The sequence below is a fragment of the Lissotriton helveticus genome, chromosome 6 (assembly GCF_964261635.1).
Source record: "Lissotriton helveticus chromosome 6, aLisHel1.1, whole genome shotgun sequence".
Taxonomy (NCBI): domain Eukaryota; kingdom Metazoa; phylum Chordata; class Amphibia; order Caudata; family Salamandridae; genus Lissotriton; species Lissotriton helveticus.
In genome coordinates this window covers 224,878,359-224,893,607 of record NC_136067.1, presented here as the reverse complement: position 1 = coordinate 224,893,607, position 15,249 = coordinate 224,878,359, and the positions used below count along the sequence as shown (strand labels likewise).

At 46.0% G+C, this 15,249-nt stretch overlaps 1 protein-coding gene across 3 annotated transcripts in view; it reads left to right on the top strand.

Moving 5' to 3' along the window:
• Window positions 1-11,606, top strand: part of RCAN2 (regulator of calcineurin 2) — a 649,138-nt gene extending 637,532 nt beyond the window's left edge. For all 3 annotated transcript variants that reach the window (XM_078647650.1, XM_078647648.1, XM_078647649.1), the window contains exon 5: window positions 10,899-11,606. In XM_078647650.1, the coding sequence (XP_078503776.1) occupies window positions 10,899-11,089 (191 nt within the window). In that variant the 3' untranslated portion in view covers window positions 11,090-11,606. The remainder of the gene's footprint in view (window positions 1-10,898) is intronic.
• The last annotated feature ends 3,643 nt before the right edge of the window (window positions 11,607-15,249 follow it).

Genomic DNA, 15,249 nt, shown 5'->3' with positions numbered 1-15,249 from the left:
CTGCACTGGCTCCCGGTCAACAAGAGAATCACCTTCCGGCTCCTCACCCACGCACACAAAGCCCTACACAACCAAGGACCAGGATACCTCAACAGTCGCCTCAACTTCTACGCTCCCAAACGCCAGCTTCGATCGACCAGCCACGCCCTCGCCGCCGTCCCCCGCATCCGAAGAGCCACCACAGGAGGAAGGTCCTTCTCCTACCTGGCCGCCAAGACTTGGAACTCCCTTCCTACCCACCTCCGCCTGACCCAGGACCACCTCGCCTTCAGGAAGCAGCTCAAGACCTGGCTGTTCGAGCAGTAGCGGACCCCCTCCCCCCAGCGCCTTGAGACCCTCGGGGTGAGTAGTGCGCTATATAAATGCATTGATTGATTGATTGATTGAACCTTCTGGAACCATGAACAACATCGCCTCACCCAGCTTGTTACAGACCCCATACATAGAGCAGGACACACACTGCACCCAATCTGCACGTCCAGCAACAGAGAGAAATACTGTCATGTCACACAACTCACCTGGACCGACAACTCCATCATTCACTTTAACATTGCAGGATCACTGCGCACCGCCACTAACCCCTTCAACACGTCCTTCCACAGCTGGAACAAAGGGACACACACCCAATGGATGGATGCCCTCAACATCACCCAGCCCAACTCGGCAACCTACCAGGAACAAGCAGTACAGAACTTCACCACCTGAATCGCCAGCACCGCCGACTTAGTCATTCCCATAAAACCAGCCAAGATCAGCAGATACACCAAACAAGCTAGCTGGTATACACCAGAACTCAAGACAGTGAAACACAGCTGCAGAAAACTGGTGCACCAGCAGACCGAGCCACCTTAAAATCAGCTCTCAACCAATACCACCAATGACTCAAAGATGCCAAGAAGGATGCCCTAGCAGACCACATTGATGCAAGTGCCAACCACACCATGGGACTTTTCAGCATTGCCAGAGAGTGCTCCTTCCCAAAGGCCACCAAGAAAACAATCCCTCCTTCACAGGAACTCTGCAACGCTCTAGCAAACTATTTCCACAACAAAAGGTCCACAATCTTCAAGAACTTCAAAACCCAACCTACCGACCTACATAGCCCTCTCACTCCAACTAAAGCCTCGCTTGGAAACAGCTCACCACACAGAACACCACAGTGATCACGAACTCCATCCACTCTGGAGCACCCACGTACCCCTGCCCCCACTGCCTAGTCAACTCACCACCATCCTAAATGCATCCATCACCACAGCCACCTTTCCCAACGCATGGAAACATGCAGAAGTCAGACCTCTCCTCAAGAAACCCTCCATTTACCCAAGTGAACTCCAAAACTACTGCCCCATCTCGCTGCTCGCTTTCCCCTCCAAAGTCCTGGAAAAAGCCATAAACCAGCAGCTCACTGAACACCTGGAGAGAAACAACCTGCTAGATGCCTCTCAATCTGGTTTCCGCGCCAACAACAGCACAAGACCACCCTGATCGCTGCCATAGATGACATCCGCACCCTACTCGACAGGAAATAATTGACAGCCATGATCCTCCTTGACCTCTATGCAGTGTTAGACACAGTATCTCACCACACACTCATCAAGAAACTGCACTAAATCAGGATCCAGGGAGATGCACTTAGATGGATTGCACCATTCCTCACAGGTCAAACACAGAGAATCCGACTACCTCCCTTCACCTCGTAACCCAAGAGCATAATCAGCGGCATCCCTCAAGGTTCATCCTTCAGCCCCACCCTCTTTAACACCTACATGACTCATCTAGCCCACATCGTCAGAACCCACAATCTCAGCATCCTATCCCAAGGATGCTCAGCTTACCTCCTCACTTTCAGTAGACCCCACCACCACTAAGACCAACTTCCCCAACTCCATGAAGAACGACGCCGCCTGAATGAAGGCCAAATGTCTGAAGCTCAACACTGACAAGGCCGAAGCGGTGATCTTTGGCAACCAAGGCTCCCCCTGGAACAACACCTAGTGGCTCACCTAACTCAGACACACTCCCACTCCAACAGACCATGCTTGCAACCTTGGCATCATCCTGGAGAACTCACCATGAAATGACAGAACAACGCAGTCTCCTCCGCCTGCTTCCATGCCCTCTGCATGCCCCTAAGAATCTTTAAATGGCTCACCATCTGCTTGAGAAAAACAGTCACACAATCCGTAATCACCAGCCGACTGGACTACGGCAACGCACTGTATGCAGGAACCATCACCGAACTCATGAGAAGACTCCGGACGATACAGTACTTTGTGGCCAGACTTATCCTCATCCTCACCATTCCCAAACGGACCTACATCACCCCACACCTCAGGAACCTCCACTGGCTCTCCATCCAGAAAAGATGCGAATTCAAGATGCTGACACACGCCTACAAAGCACTCCGCGACCAATGACTAGTATACATTGTCTGAACTTCCATCAACCACCCAGGCACCTTTGCTTCACCTCCCTCGCACAGACGCCCCATATCCACCATAGCCGCCAGAGGCCGTTCCTTCTCCTACCTCACGACTAAGTCCTGAAATGACCTTGCTCTTCACCTATGAACATCTCCTTTGCTGGTGGACTTCAATATGAGACTCAAGACCTGGCTTTGTGATAGCCCAGCAACATAGCACCTGGATACCCTCTTGGGTGATAAGCTGCACTTTACAGATACTTATGGATTGATCCCTTTTCTGTGACACAGTGTTATGTATAAAGGTTTCCCTTTTGTGGGTGCTTGCATTTCCTTATCACCAGTTTTATTATAGACAGAACCACAGGAATTATGCAGCAGGAGAGGGCCAAATTATTCAAAAGGATTGACCACATTAAGCAGCAAAAAAGGCTAATTATGCTACACATTTTGTAATATTATTAATTGAAAATGTTGTCATTTTTACACATATGACCATTATCGGGGCAAAGCTTTTGTCTCATTACTACCAGTTTACAGCCAAATACAGTAATAAGCAACAGGAAGATGACCAGTCAACCTTGGTGAAGGACCTTCCATTTCACAGCAACATGTTACCGCGTTATCAATAACTTTTGATCCATTTGAGCTATAAGCAAATTTTATTTTGTTAAAATCTGCAGATTATGCAGCAGATGAAGGATTATGTGATCAAAGCCACAAATCCATAATTATGTGCAAAACACCACATCTGCCAAATAAGTCGCATTATTACAGTGACCCAGGTGGTAAATCAGTGCATATTTGAGTCTGTTATTTTCCCTGAAATGGGGAAAAACACATGTAAAGGGTCTTGTATTCTGGGGCCTGTGAGTTTTTCCCCATTCTGGTCCTGCAGTTTATCTGAAATGAAATAGACGCAATTTTTTGATTATTGTTGGGAAGGTTACTAAAATCAAGGAGGGCAGATGTGACTACCAAACTCCATGTAAACAATGGGATCACTATTTAAGCTCTTTAAACGGAGTAGTAGATATGGTTGGGTCACATGCAGAATAGGTCTTATCTTAGGATCAACCAGACAGAGGTAAAGAGATTACTCTATTTCTGTAATAATATGCTTGCACATGTTTGAATGATATCCCTATGGCCGTAACGAAACTCAATCCGGATAAATGGGGGTTTATTTTAACCCCCATGTTTAATATGGTCATATGCTTTGGGTTGATATTACCCACATGGAAAGCTCCAAAAGGTTGTCCCAGTAGCTACTGCCTTATAGCCTTGTTGGGCGCAGATGGAAAAATTTTTACAAAGCACTTGCTATCCCATCTGCAAGTGTGGGCGGAACAGTCAACAAGATAATGATTCCAGAGAGGGTTTCGCCCCAAATGTAGTACAATGGACAACATTGTGGCCGTATTGTTGATGGGACAGAAATCTTGTGCACATAACAATAACTTGTAAGCATGCTTCATTGTTTTCTCTGCAGCCTTTGATAAGGTGGATAGAAATAATCGGTAGAGAATGTATTGTGAATGGGGTACCTCCCCTCCCCCCCCCCCGGTCTTTCACGGCTTATCTTAGAATTGTATAGTAACACTTGGGTGAGAATGAAGCTGTCTGAGGGTAACAGCTTATACCCAAAATATGTATGCACAGTGGACTGGATGTATTCTGGCCTCGCTTCTGTTTAGTTTATACATATCTGACCTCATTGACATATTGGTACACTCTTTGGATTATGCCCCAAAGTTGGCAGGAACTAAAAGTTCTTTTTAGCATATGCAGATGACTTAGTTATATTGTCAGCCATCTAGACAGACCTTCAAAGACAACTGAGCAGAATGCAATCTTTTAATGTAGTAAACAATCTCCACATTAATTTTAATCAAACCAAGGTATTTGGACAGCAGAGCTCCACTTTAATTTGGACAATAGGTGGTACTAAGGGCCCGATTACGATTGCGGGCCGACGGAAGCTACCGCCGGCCCGGAGGATGCGGATTCACCGCTGCGGTGTGTTGGAAGACCCCCGCCAGATTAGGATGGCTGGGGGGTCATCGGCGCGACCGCGGCGGAAAAGCTCTAATATGGTGGCGGTGTCTATCAGACACCGCCAACCATATTAGGATATGCGCTGGGACATGCCTTTCCGCGGTCGCAATGCCGCCACGAAAAGGCATACGGTCTTTTCTTTGGGGGCCCGTAGCGGGCCCCCAGGGTGAAGGGGGGAGGTGGGGGTACACATGGGGAGTACCTATGGTACCCCCCCTGCATTTGCATGCATGAAGCGGCAGGCACCGCGCGGTGCCTGCCGCTTTGTGCATGCAAATGCACTGCTTGCATTTTTAACATTGCGACATATGCTGCTTTAAGCAGCACCCTCCGCAATGTTAAACATACAGGATGTGACCGCCAGGGTGGCGGTCACATCCTAATTTGCACGGAGGGACCGCCTCTGCCCCTGCGGACGGTCCCTCCACCTCTGGGGTGGCGGACGGACGCAGGTCCGTCCGCCATCCTAATAAGGCCCTTAGTTAGAAAAGGTTCCAGAATATACATACCTGGCAGTCACGACTGACAAAAACTTAAAATGGAAAAGCCAGACGAGGAAGTTAAGAAGTAGAATTTTAAGTGTAACTTGAGTAAAAAAATGGTTTTAAGTGGTGTATGGTGGGGGGGAGGAATAGACCTTCTTTAGATGTTGCAAATGCCATTATTATCCCTGTTCTTTTATATGGATCCTTAGTTCAGAGTAATAAAATAATTCAACAATTGGATACTATTTTTTTTAATTCCATCAGAATTTTGTTTTTATTTAAGACAGTCAACACCACAGTGCTGCATTCGTTTAGAATGTGGTCTTACTTCTTGGTGGCCATGGCTGATATTAAACTAATTAATTACTTCTTAGACTGCTCCTGGGAACTGAGGAAGCACACAGGGTACCCGGGGACGTCATGTTTCTGGCAGAAACAGTGGCCCTCGCCGTCCCTCCTGGTTTTAAAATGTGCTGCACAAACAGGGAAAGTCGCAAAAGAGGTAACAGGTAGCTATTATTTTTAAGGCGTCATGGGTTTTAGCATCATCAACCCCTCTCAATTTTCAACTGGACCCCTTAACCTCCTTCTCGGCATTCTCATATACAGTTCACCGAATTGTGCCCCTAATTTAAATCATGGGCTTTGCAACTACATTGCCCAGAAATCCTTACTATATTCTAACTTTACTGTACTTGGTGACTTTAACCATTATGTGAATGACTCATCTTGCTCGCAGGCAACCCAGTTAGTGCTATCCCTCGCGGGGGCAATTTAGTGCATGATGTTACCTCCCACACCCACAAGGCAGGACACACTCTTGATATGGTGTTCTCTAACTTTGAGTTTCTTCACATAGAGGCCCCCATTGTACTGGTCTGGTCTGACCACTATATGATCCCTTTGTCCTTCAGCATGGAGAAATCCGGCTACAATAGAGGTAGCAAACTTTTTATTAAAAGAAATTGGAAAAACGTGTCAGAAGCATCCTTGGCCCCCATCTTGCAAGCCAGGCAACCTATTCTCTCGTCCGATCCTAATGCGGATTCTCGGGCCTTTGATCATTGAATTTCTGCAGCTGTTGAATCCTTATCCCCGGCTTGAGCCGCAAGGTCAGCGAGGCTCTCCCCTTCCGCTTCTTGGTTCTTGGACTCCCTTAGAGCGGCCAAGAGCAGGTGCAAATGCCTGGAACGGCAGTGGAGGGCAAACTATTGTGAGGCAGCTAAAATTATTTATAAAAACGCATTGAAAGATCTGCACAAATTAATCAGAGCTACCAGGAGGACTACATAGCTAGCTGTATACTCAAAGCTGAAAACTCTACTAAAGAGGTATTTAAGGTGGTCAATTCTTTTTTCAAGCCAAAAGCCTTAGAGACCAGTGTACAACCAGCGAAAACATCTCTGACTTCTTTGACAACAAAATCAAGAAGGTCTACCAGACTTTCTCTGAGATTCGTGAAACAGTCAAATCGGACAGCAAGTTGTGAGGCACACTTGATCCCTCATTCACGAATTTTAGGCCGATCCCAATGCAGGAATGGGTGGCGGAAATCCAGAGGTGTAAGTCAGGGGCTCCAGAAGACCCATGCCCCCCGAAACTTTAGAAAGCCGTGACACACTCTGTTAAGCATGTGCTGTCACACATTTGGAATTCATCCCTGACGTCCGGCATTTTTTCGGACATATGGTAACACGTCACACTCCTCCCCCTGTGGAAAAAAACAAATGGGGATCTATACAACTATAGGCCTATCACACTGCTATCTGCACCAGGCAAGATGCTGGAAAAACTGGTGCAGCTGCAACTGACTCATTTCATTGAGAATAAAGATAGCTTACATGATACCCAATCGGGCTTTTGATCTGGTTTCAGTACCGAGACAGCTCTCTTGGAGGGGGCTGAGTTGGTGAGACTGGCGTTGGATTCAGGGGCATCCTCTATGTTGGTGCTCCTGGATCTATTGGCACCATTCAACACTGTTGACCATACCTTGCTGTCTCGGAGACTGCAGGAGCTGGGCATAGGGGGAACGGTGCTGGTGTGGCTGAACTCCTACTTAAGCAATTGCTCCCAGAAGGTCTCACTACAGCTATTTTTGTCAAAGCCAAAACCACTATGGTGTGGATTCTCTCAGGGGTCAGCATTGAACCCTCTCTTGTTTAACCTATACTTGGCTTCGCTGTTCTCTCTGGTTGCCAGTTGGGGGGTAAAAGCGATATCATACGCTGACGACACCCGGTTGGTCTTCTCTTTTAAAGAGAAGTCTGAGGACTCCTTCAGGAGTTTCAAAGGTTGTCTAAGAGATATCACTTTATGGATGTACAACAAACTGAAACTCAACGCAGGAAAGACGGAGGTGATGTTTTTCGGGAAAGAGTCACCTCCAGCACCGGATCTCTGGTGGCTTGAGGAAATGGGCCCTCCCCCATCTCCTGCAGACAGTATAAAAAATCTTGGGGTGAAGTGGGAGTCTGATTTGTCATTTTTGACTCCGATACGGCAGGTGACGGCCACCTGCTTTAGTAAACTCAGAAATGTGCACAAAATTCTACATTTACTGTCAGAAGCGTGCCGTAAAATTACAGTCCATGCCATGGTGACTTCCAGGCTGAAGTATGCCAACAGCCTCCATTTAGGCCTACCAAAGTATCTAATCAGGCACCTTCAGATGGTCCAGAATGCGGCTGCGAGACTGATTAGGCAGGCCCCTTTCCGACATCATGTCCCTCCGCATTTAAAATAACTCCACTGGTTACACGTTGCTAAAAGGATCAAATTTAAGGCACTGATGTTGGCTTTCTGAGCTACCCCTGGCAACTGCCCCAGCTTCCTGAAACTAAGACTACGTGGTTATAAGCAGACGAGATCGCTAAGGTCTAACTCCAAAAGCCTGCTCTGCATACCCCTTTTTAACAAGGCCCACCTAGGAGGTAGATCCTTCACAGTTGAGACAGCTAAATTGTGGAACTCCCTGCCAGACGGCTTACGCAACATAGAGGCAGAGCCTTTTTTCAGGAAAAAGTTAAGACCTGGCTCTTTAGGGCAGAATAATGGGTCTGTGGCTTTGCTTACTGGTTTTTCATCTGCATACTGTTGATTTCTTAGCGCCGAGACACCTCTGCTTGAGGTAGCTGTTGTGCTTTATAAGTGTCTGTATTATTATTATTATTATTATTATTATGAGATTGCAATTTAGCAAGAATTACTGAACTACAGCGTAATAGTATATATAACCCACCACTGGGCCTCCCCAAAGTGCCTTTTGCTGCTAAAATGTTCATTGATATGTAATTTTGAAGAAACAACTCTGCTGTCTTCCGTGTTTCCTCTAAACGAATAATACATATTAGTTTTAAAAAACTGCACTAATTCCGGTGGTGATCTTTTTCCTGTATAGCTCAGCCTGCACTGTTCCATGAACACATCTGCAGCATGTTTTTAACTGATCTTCCATCATGTTGTCAGCAGTGGTTGACAAGATTATGCAGCTAGAAAGGGAAATTATATGGCATAATGTGGCACAATCTGCAGAAGTACCAGTTTTTTTGTCATGTAAGCATCTATTAGAAGTTTCAGGTCACAATAGCACCAAATTAACACTTGAATACAGTTGTCAGAAGTTGAAAGGAGACTGGTTATCCTTTGTAAAAGATCTGCCGCTGTTCAGATTTCAGTGTATCACTTTTTGTTAAATAACGTTTTACCTGTTTGAGCTAGACACAAACAGGTAGATGCATCAAGCATTTTTGCGAGCGCAAACGGTGTGAATCACAAAATTCGGCCATTTGCACCCGCAAAAATGGCATTTGAGATGCATCAAGGGTTCATGCACTCGCAATTTAAGAATTCGCAAATAATTGCGAGTTCTCAAATTGCGATTGCATTTAAGGAATCGCTATTTGCGATTCCTTAAATGCAATGCATGAACCATTCTAAGATTGCGAATTCGCAATCTGGGGCCGCTATTTACCGCAAAGTCAAACTACGTTGTAAATAGCAAAAACTTAGAAATAGGCACTTTAGTGCATTTTTCTGTATATTACGCACACATGTCCTTGGGACATGTGTGTGCGCAACACCATTGAACATTGCCATTTCAGGGGTGCAACAGGGTGTCCTTTGGACACCCTGGCACCCTTGAAATTGCGGCACATTTGCGATTCGCTAATTGCTAATCGTAAATAAGGAATGACTCCCCTTTCATAAGCCATTCCTTATTTGCGATTAGCAAATAAGGAATCAGTAGGAATCGCAAATAACATTGCGATTCCTACATGCATCCCGTTTTGCGAGTCTTTAATAGCGAATCCTTAAAATTCGCTATTAAGGACTCCCAAAACATAACTTTGATGAATCTGGGGGTAAATGTATTGTTGAATTATTCTAATTATGCAGCAGATGGTGCATTTTGTTTCAAACGAGGAAAATCCATGGTTTTGTGGAAAGTGCAACTGCCCTAGAATCTCATAATTCCAGTGTTCCTTATCATATGTCACAGCGCCAATTGGCACACTTATAAAATGCAAAGTAAGATTTAGTTATTGATTTTCAGTCTTTTTTTCTTGTTGGCAAAAAAGAGTTAAACCTCCAAGTGAGTGAAACGGCAGAGGTAGCCTTTCAAATGATGCTAGCAGCTCACTTCCAATAAGCGAACATTAACACTCCTTGATAAAAAAAATGGGCACGCTGAAATGGATATTTACTAGAGCAATGTGTGCAGCAGCATCTAAAGTGTCTGATGGGACACTGAGAAAAGAAAAACAAGCATTAGCAAAGTCAGTCGGTCTTGCTTCTGTGACCGTTTGACTTTGCCAATGTTTTTTGGCCATGAAGCACAGGATCACGGATGCAGTGCATAGTGGCTATGTAAAAAAAAAAAAATCACAAAAGTCTTTGACATGGCCACACCCATATAGTTGCATACACGTCTTTATAGGTACCACACATGCGTGTGCAATCAAAATGACGTGGGCAACTCATTTATTTTAAGTTACTGATCTGAGTTGGATCAGTAACTAAAAAGAAAAGAAAACGCCCAAAAGATTTTTTTTTTTAAGTGAGTGGGGTAGCAAAAATAACACAAGAGGGTGGGAGGAATGGCAAAGCAATTCAAGGAAGGGTGGCGGGTGAACAGCGAAGCAACACTGAGGATGATGGGAGGAACGCCCAAGCAACATGGGAGGGGACATGAAAGCGTCGGTGCGAGAGCTGGTCGGGATACGAACGCAATTAGGGAGGGCAGGTACAAAAGCAACACAGTGGTTGGTGAAAAGGAACACGGAGGGCGTGGGTGAGGGAAGCAATGAGGAGAAGCGCACATGCAATCACTAGAGGGAGGAGTGTGGAGGGAAGAAGTCGGGCGACCAAGAGCAACACGGAGTGCAGGTGGAGATCTTACACAAGGGAGACGGCTCAAAAACATACTCACACTCTACTGGAGTGCTCCACACAAAAGCAAAAGGTAGTGCTCGAAAAACATGCCGTGGAAGCAGCTATACCAGCCAATCAAAGGGATTGTAAATGGGCAATGCCCAAAGGGATAGACAAACACAAGATTGATAAGCAGGACACAAATAAGAAGCATGCAAATGAGGGTGACAATTAAAGCCAACCAATGGTAAGCAATCGGCGGGCTCCAACCCTCACTATGTTTTTGGTGAGCCACAATATGACTCGCAGCAGACCGCCCACGGCTGTCAAGTAGGCACCCCTCTTGCCGAGGGGATCATTGGCCTAGAGGTTGGTGTGAGGGACGAAATGGGCCCTTTCTTGAAGGTTAAGTGTAGCACATGCTGCAGGTGCTGCTCCGGAAGAGTAGGCAGTGATGGCGGGCTCTTACTGCAAGCTTGAATAGTGGAGTTGCTGTAATATCATGACCATATGCAACACAGCTCAGGATCCAAGCTTAATCTGTGTTTTTCTGCTTTCAGGGGAGAAGGTTGAGCTCCACGCAGGGACGGAGTCCACACCCAGTGTTGTGGTACATGTATGCGACAGCGACCTAGAAGAAGAAGAGGATCCAAAGAGCTCCCCAAAACCGAAGATCGTCCAAACTCGGCGCCCCGGAATGCCCCCACCAAGTCTACCTGAACATTCACGTCACAAGGGCCAGCAACCCTGACTCCCTTTCACATTTTTAGTATCCCCTCTCTTCATGCATTCCCCTTTTCATAATCAGTATAAAAGGCAGTGCTTGCATGAGAATTACAGGGTATTGACGTCACATGTCTCTGACATAACCAGGCTACACAAGGGCTTCAAAATGGAACGGCACAGTACCACCAGCACCCAGTGGCATGCAGCTCACCAAGGATTTGAATGTTTTCCTGTTCATTTTGCTTACTATGCATGTATGGAATCTTGTGCAGACAAATCAGGCACTCTATTTGTTTGTATGCATATTTGTGTTTCTATGTCCCCCATGAAGCTATGTGACCACTTCTTGTGCCAATAATACAGAACTTTAGGTAAACCTAAATACACTGTGCAGAATGTGCCAATATTTCATTTCACACTGTGTTGTCTGTAGTAGGGTCCTGGAACATTCTAGTAAAGAAGAAATGTACTTGTCTCTGATGGATCCAAGAGACCTAATTCGGCCATTAACGTCACAAACACAATAAATAATTCAATCCTAATGGCCATATTGAAGTTTTCCCTTTCTATTACTTGGATGGACATGTAAGGTCCCTGTCTTCACTTTCTTTGAAATCTTTCTTGCTTTTTAGGTCTCGCTGAAAACCATCCCGATAGGGATGCTTTGGCAAGATTAAAGTAAGGGCTTTCAAAAGTGCACCCAAAGGCGGATTGCCTACAGTGCATGTGAGCCGGGTGCGTGCACATCACACACCATTTGTCAGCTCTTTGAGCCTCGGCATGAGACTTCAAAGGAATCCACTCCCCCGCCCCCCCGTCATGCAATGCTGAGAACTTGTTGCTCCTTATCTTGCTCCCTCTAATGGCCCGACTCGTAGCTACAAAGTGTGGCAAGATTAAACAGGTAGGCTAGCCGAAGAAAGACAAACAGGAAGACCTATTCTCCTTTAAACGGTGGCAAAGTGCTAGGTTTAATGAAAACTGCAATTTTAAATAGAGCATCAAGTAAAATCAGATACGTTCCGTAATTGCCCAATTTAGATTTTGGTGCTTGATTTATAGATTTGTAATGCACTTTTTATAGCCATAGATGCACAAGGAGCCCTTCAATCGTTCTTGAACAAGCAAATGTGTATCTCCTAACCTATTTGCCAACCAAATATTTTTGATGTTTTTTCTTATGCAGTGCATATCCCCTAGCAGGCCGTGCGCTGCCTTCATTTGTTCAGTGCCCTGGTTAAGATAAGCTTCCCTTCAACGTGTTCTTTCAGCTCACACGTGTTCCAGTGAAGGGTACAATCCGCTGTTCAACATGTCCGAGTCATGTGTATTAAAAATGTCACTTTATTAAGGACATAATTGCTGTTGCCGGCTCGACGAGCATCCCTTTGTGTGCATTGTTACCTCTGCACTATAGAACCTGTCAGCGCTGTAATGATACACAGAAAGGGAGCGGAGACCACAAGGGTGAAATCATCTTTTTACCTGTGATGATACAGGCGATTTTCAGTGCTGTGGAGAGAAAGCTTCGGCATTTAACACATATAAAAGCCTTTGTTTCCTCCCTCTTTTTTTACCAGGACATTTGAATTGCGTACCTTTGTGTAAAATGTTAACCTTGGTGTTTTCGGAAGCACAGTGTGAACATACATGTCCTGTTTAGACCTTCCTTCTGTGATCAGAAAACAGATATTTGGCTACGTATTACTGCCTCAGAGCACATTCTTCTTTGCTGTAATAAGTTATTTTTCTGGTGCTCTTCGGCCTCTTTTCGCCAGACCTCCTTCCATGAGGGTCTTTTCTTCCTAATTCTGTTGTTCCACAGATCACCTCTAGGTGCCCTTCAATATCTAATACTGGCTTTGCCCCCAGTGCCTCTCAGACCTTGTCTTTTGCAGCTCGTTCATGGTCTACCTTGCTCCCCATGGCATCCTACCATAGCCATTGTTCAAAGATTTTATTCTATTTAGGTGTCAATGAAATGTGGACCCCTCCTACTAAGTGCTTAACTGGGGTAAGGTACCCTTTATGAGTCATGTACTGCTCTTGCTCGTTCTGATTTTTTTGCTTTATTAGGGACCCTGTGCTTGTGTTCATTGGTTTTATCTTACCCACCCTGCCTTCAGGGCTGTGTGTGAGGGTGTGCTCAAACTATATTCTCTGAGGTTATCTTAGCCCTGCTTACTTCTGAGCCTTGTTTGCCCTGTGAGCTCTCCTGTACAGACTTCAATTATTCACCAGGAATCTCAGTGGTGCATTGGGCCATGTACACCCCACCTGCCAGCAGAGACGCTCACCTGGGCTTTTCTCTCTGTAGTACACCCCACCAGCCAGCAGAGACACTCATCTGCACCTTTCCCTCCTGTAGTACCCCCACCAGCCAGCCCAACTCTTACCTGGGCCTTTCTCTCAGAAGTACACTCCCCCAGCTAACAGAGATGCTCACCCGGCCTTAATCTCTGTAGTTCACCCCACCAGCTGGCAGAGACGCTGCTCGCGTGGGCCTTCTCTCTGTAGTACACCTCACCAGCCAGCTGAAACGCTCGCCCAGGCCTTTCTCTGTGTAATATTCCCCACCTGCAGGCAGAGATGCTCACCCGTGCATTTCTCTCTGTAGTACACTCCACCAGCCAGCAGAGACACTCGTCTGCCCATTTCTCTCTGTAGTTCACCCCACCAGCTGGCAGAGATGCTCGATCGGGCCTTTCTCTCTGTTGTACACCCCACCAGCCGGCAGAGACGCTCACCCGGGACTTTCTCTCTGTATTACACTCCACCAGCCAGCAGACACTCGCCCGTGCCTTTCTCTATGTGGTACACCCCACCAGCCAGCAGAGACACTCACCCCGCCTTTCTCTCTATAGTACACCCCACCAGCCAGCAGAGACACTCGCCCCCTCCTTTTTCTCTGTAGTCCTCCCCACCAGCATGCAGAAACTCTCACCCAGGCCTTTCACTCTGTATGTTTTCCGAAAGATGTTTCCAGGCTTCTCATGACCTTAACCATTGCAGCTTTAGGCTTGTTCTCTCAGAGATCTAAGTGAACCAAGAGGTTTCCATTGTATCCCTTCTGCGGAGAAAATTATAATTTCCCTGCTCCAAGACTGCGGGGCATTTTTTTAATAACAAGCACACATGTATTTTTTTATACATTACACCAAAGGCTAGTTTAAAAAGTCGAAGGCATGGCATCTTGGCTGATTTTTCGCAGCAGCTTTTCTGGCATTGCTTTGATGTTTCCCAATAAACAAATAAATATTCTAAATTATACATCTGATTTTTTTCCTGTCTCTAGAGGAAAAACACACATCTGCCTTTTCCTGGCTTTTTATTGTTGCCTTTTTATGGTTTATTTCAGCGCCGATTCTTAGCTCATAGAGCACGTCCTCAGAATCAAACAGTCTAGGAGAAGCCACATTTTAAATATAAGACAATGCTCTCCACAGGTTCCATTTCATGCCTGCCTAGCTGCCCTTATCAACTGCCCAAGTAATACCTTCAGGACTATCCCAACCACCCATCCATCATCTATCCTTCCCTCCATCCACCCACCCACCCACCCACCCACCCAGCCATCAATTGTTCATCCATCCACCCACCCATCCACTCATTCACCCAATTATCCACTCATCCACCTTCTGCCCATTTACTAACCAGTGCTCATTCTAAGCAAGTCTCTGCTTCTCTGTTTTACCTGTTCCTTCCCACACTCCTCTTCTCAGTTATACGTTGTCCTCCTTGTTCAAGCCATGAACATCCAGTCACCAAAATTAAAGGGGTGGCACAGATGATACCACCCACTTCTTGACCCCGATTGATGACATCACGTGGTTAAAGCCTTGCCTCACCTTCAGCCACTCCAAACCCTCCTATTTTCTGCAGGGCAAGGACTAAAACTGACTTTTCTCAAACAAGTACCTTGTGAGCAACCGATAGTTCACCAGCTACCTGTAAGCAGCTCTGAACTAAATTAGAAGCTTTTGCCTGTTGAATGAATGTATGCATACCAAAAATGAAAAGCATGTATTTACTAGGCAGCAAACTGGGCCTCTCTGCATTCCTTTCCCAACCATTACTGTTGGAATGAACAGGACAGGTCTCTGTCCCATTTCAGGCAAGCTGTGATCGGGAACTTGTTGGTTAATTGTATTCTTCTTCAGGGTTGCTTGGGCATTGGCTCATATA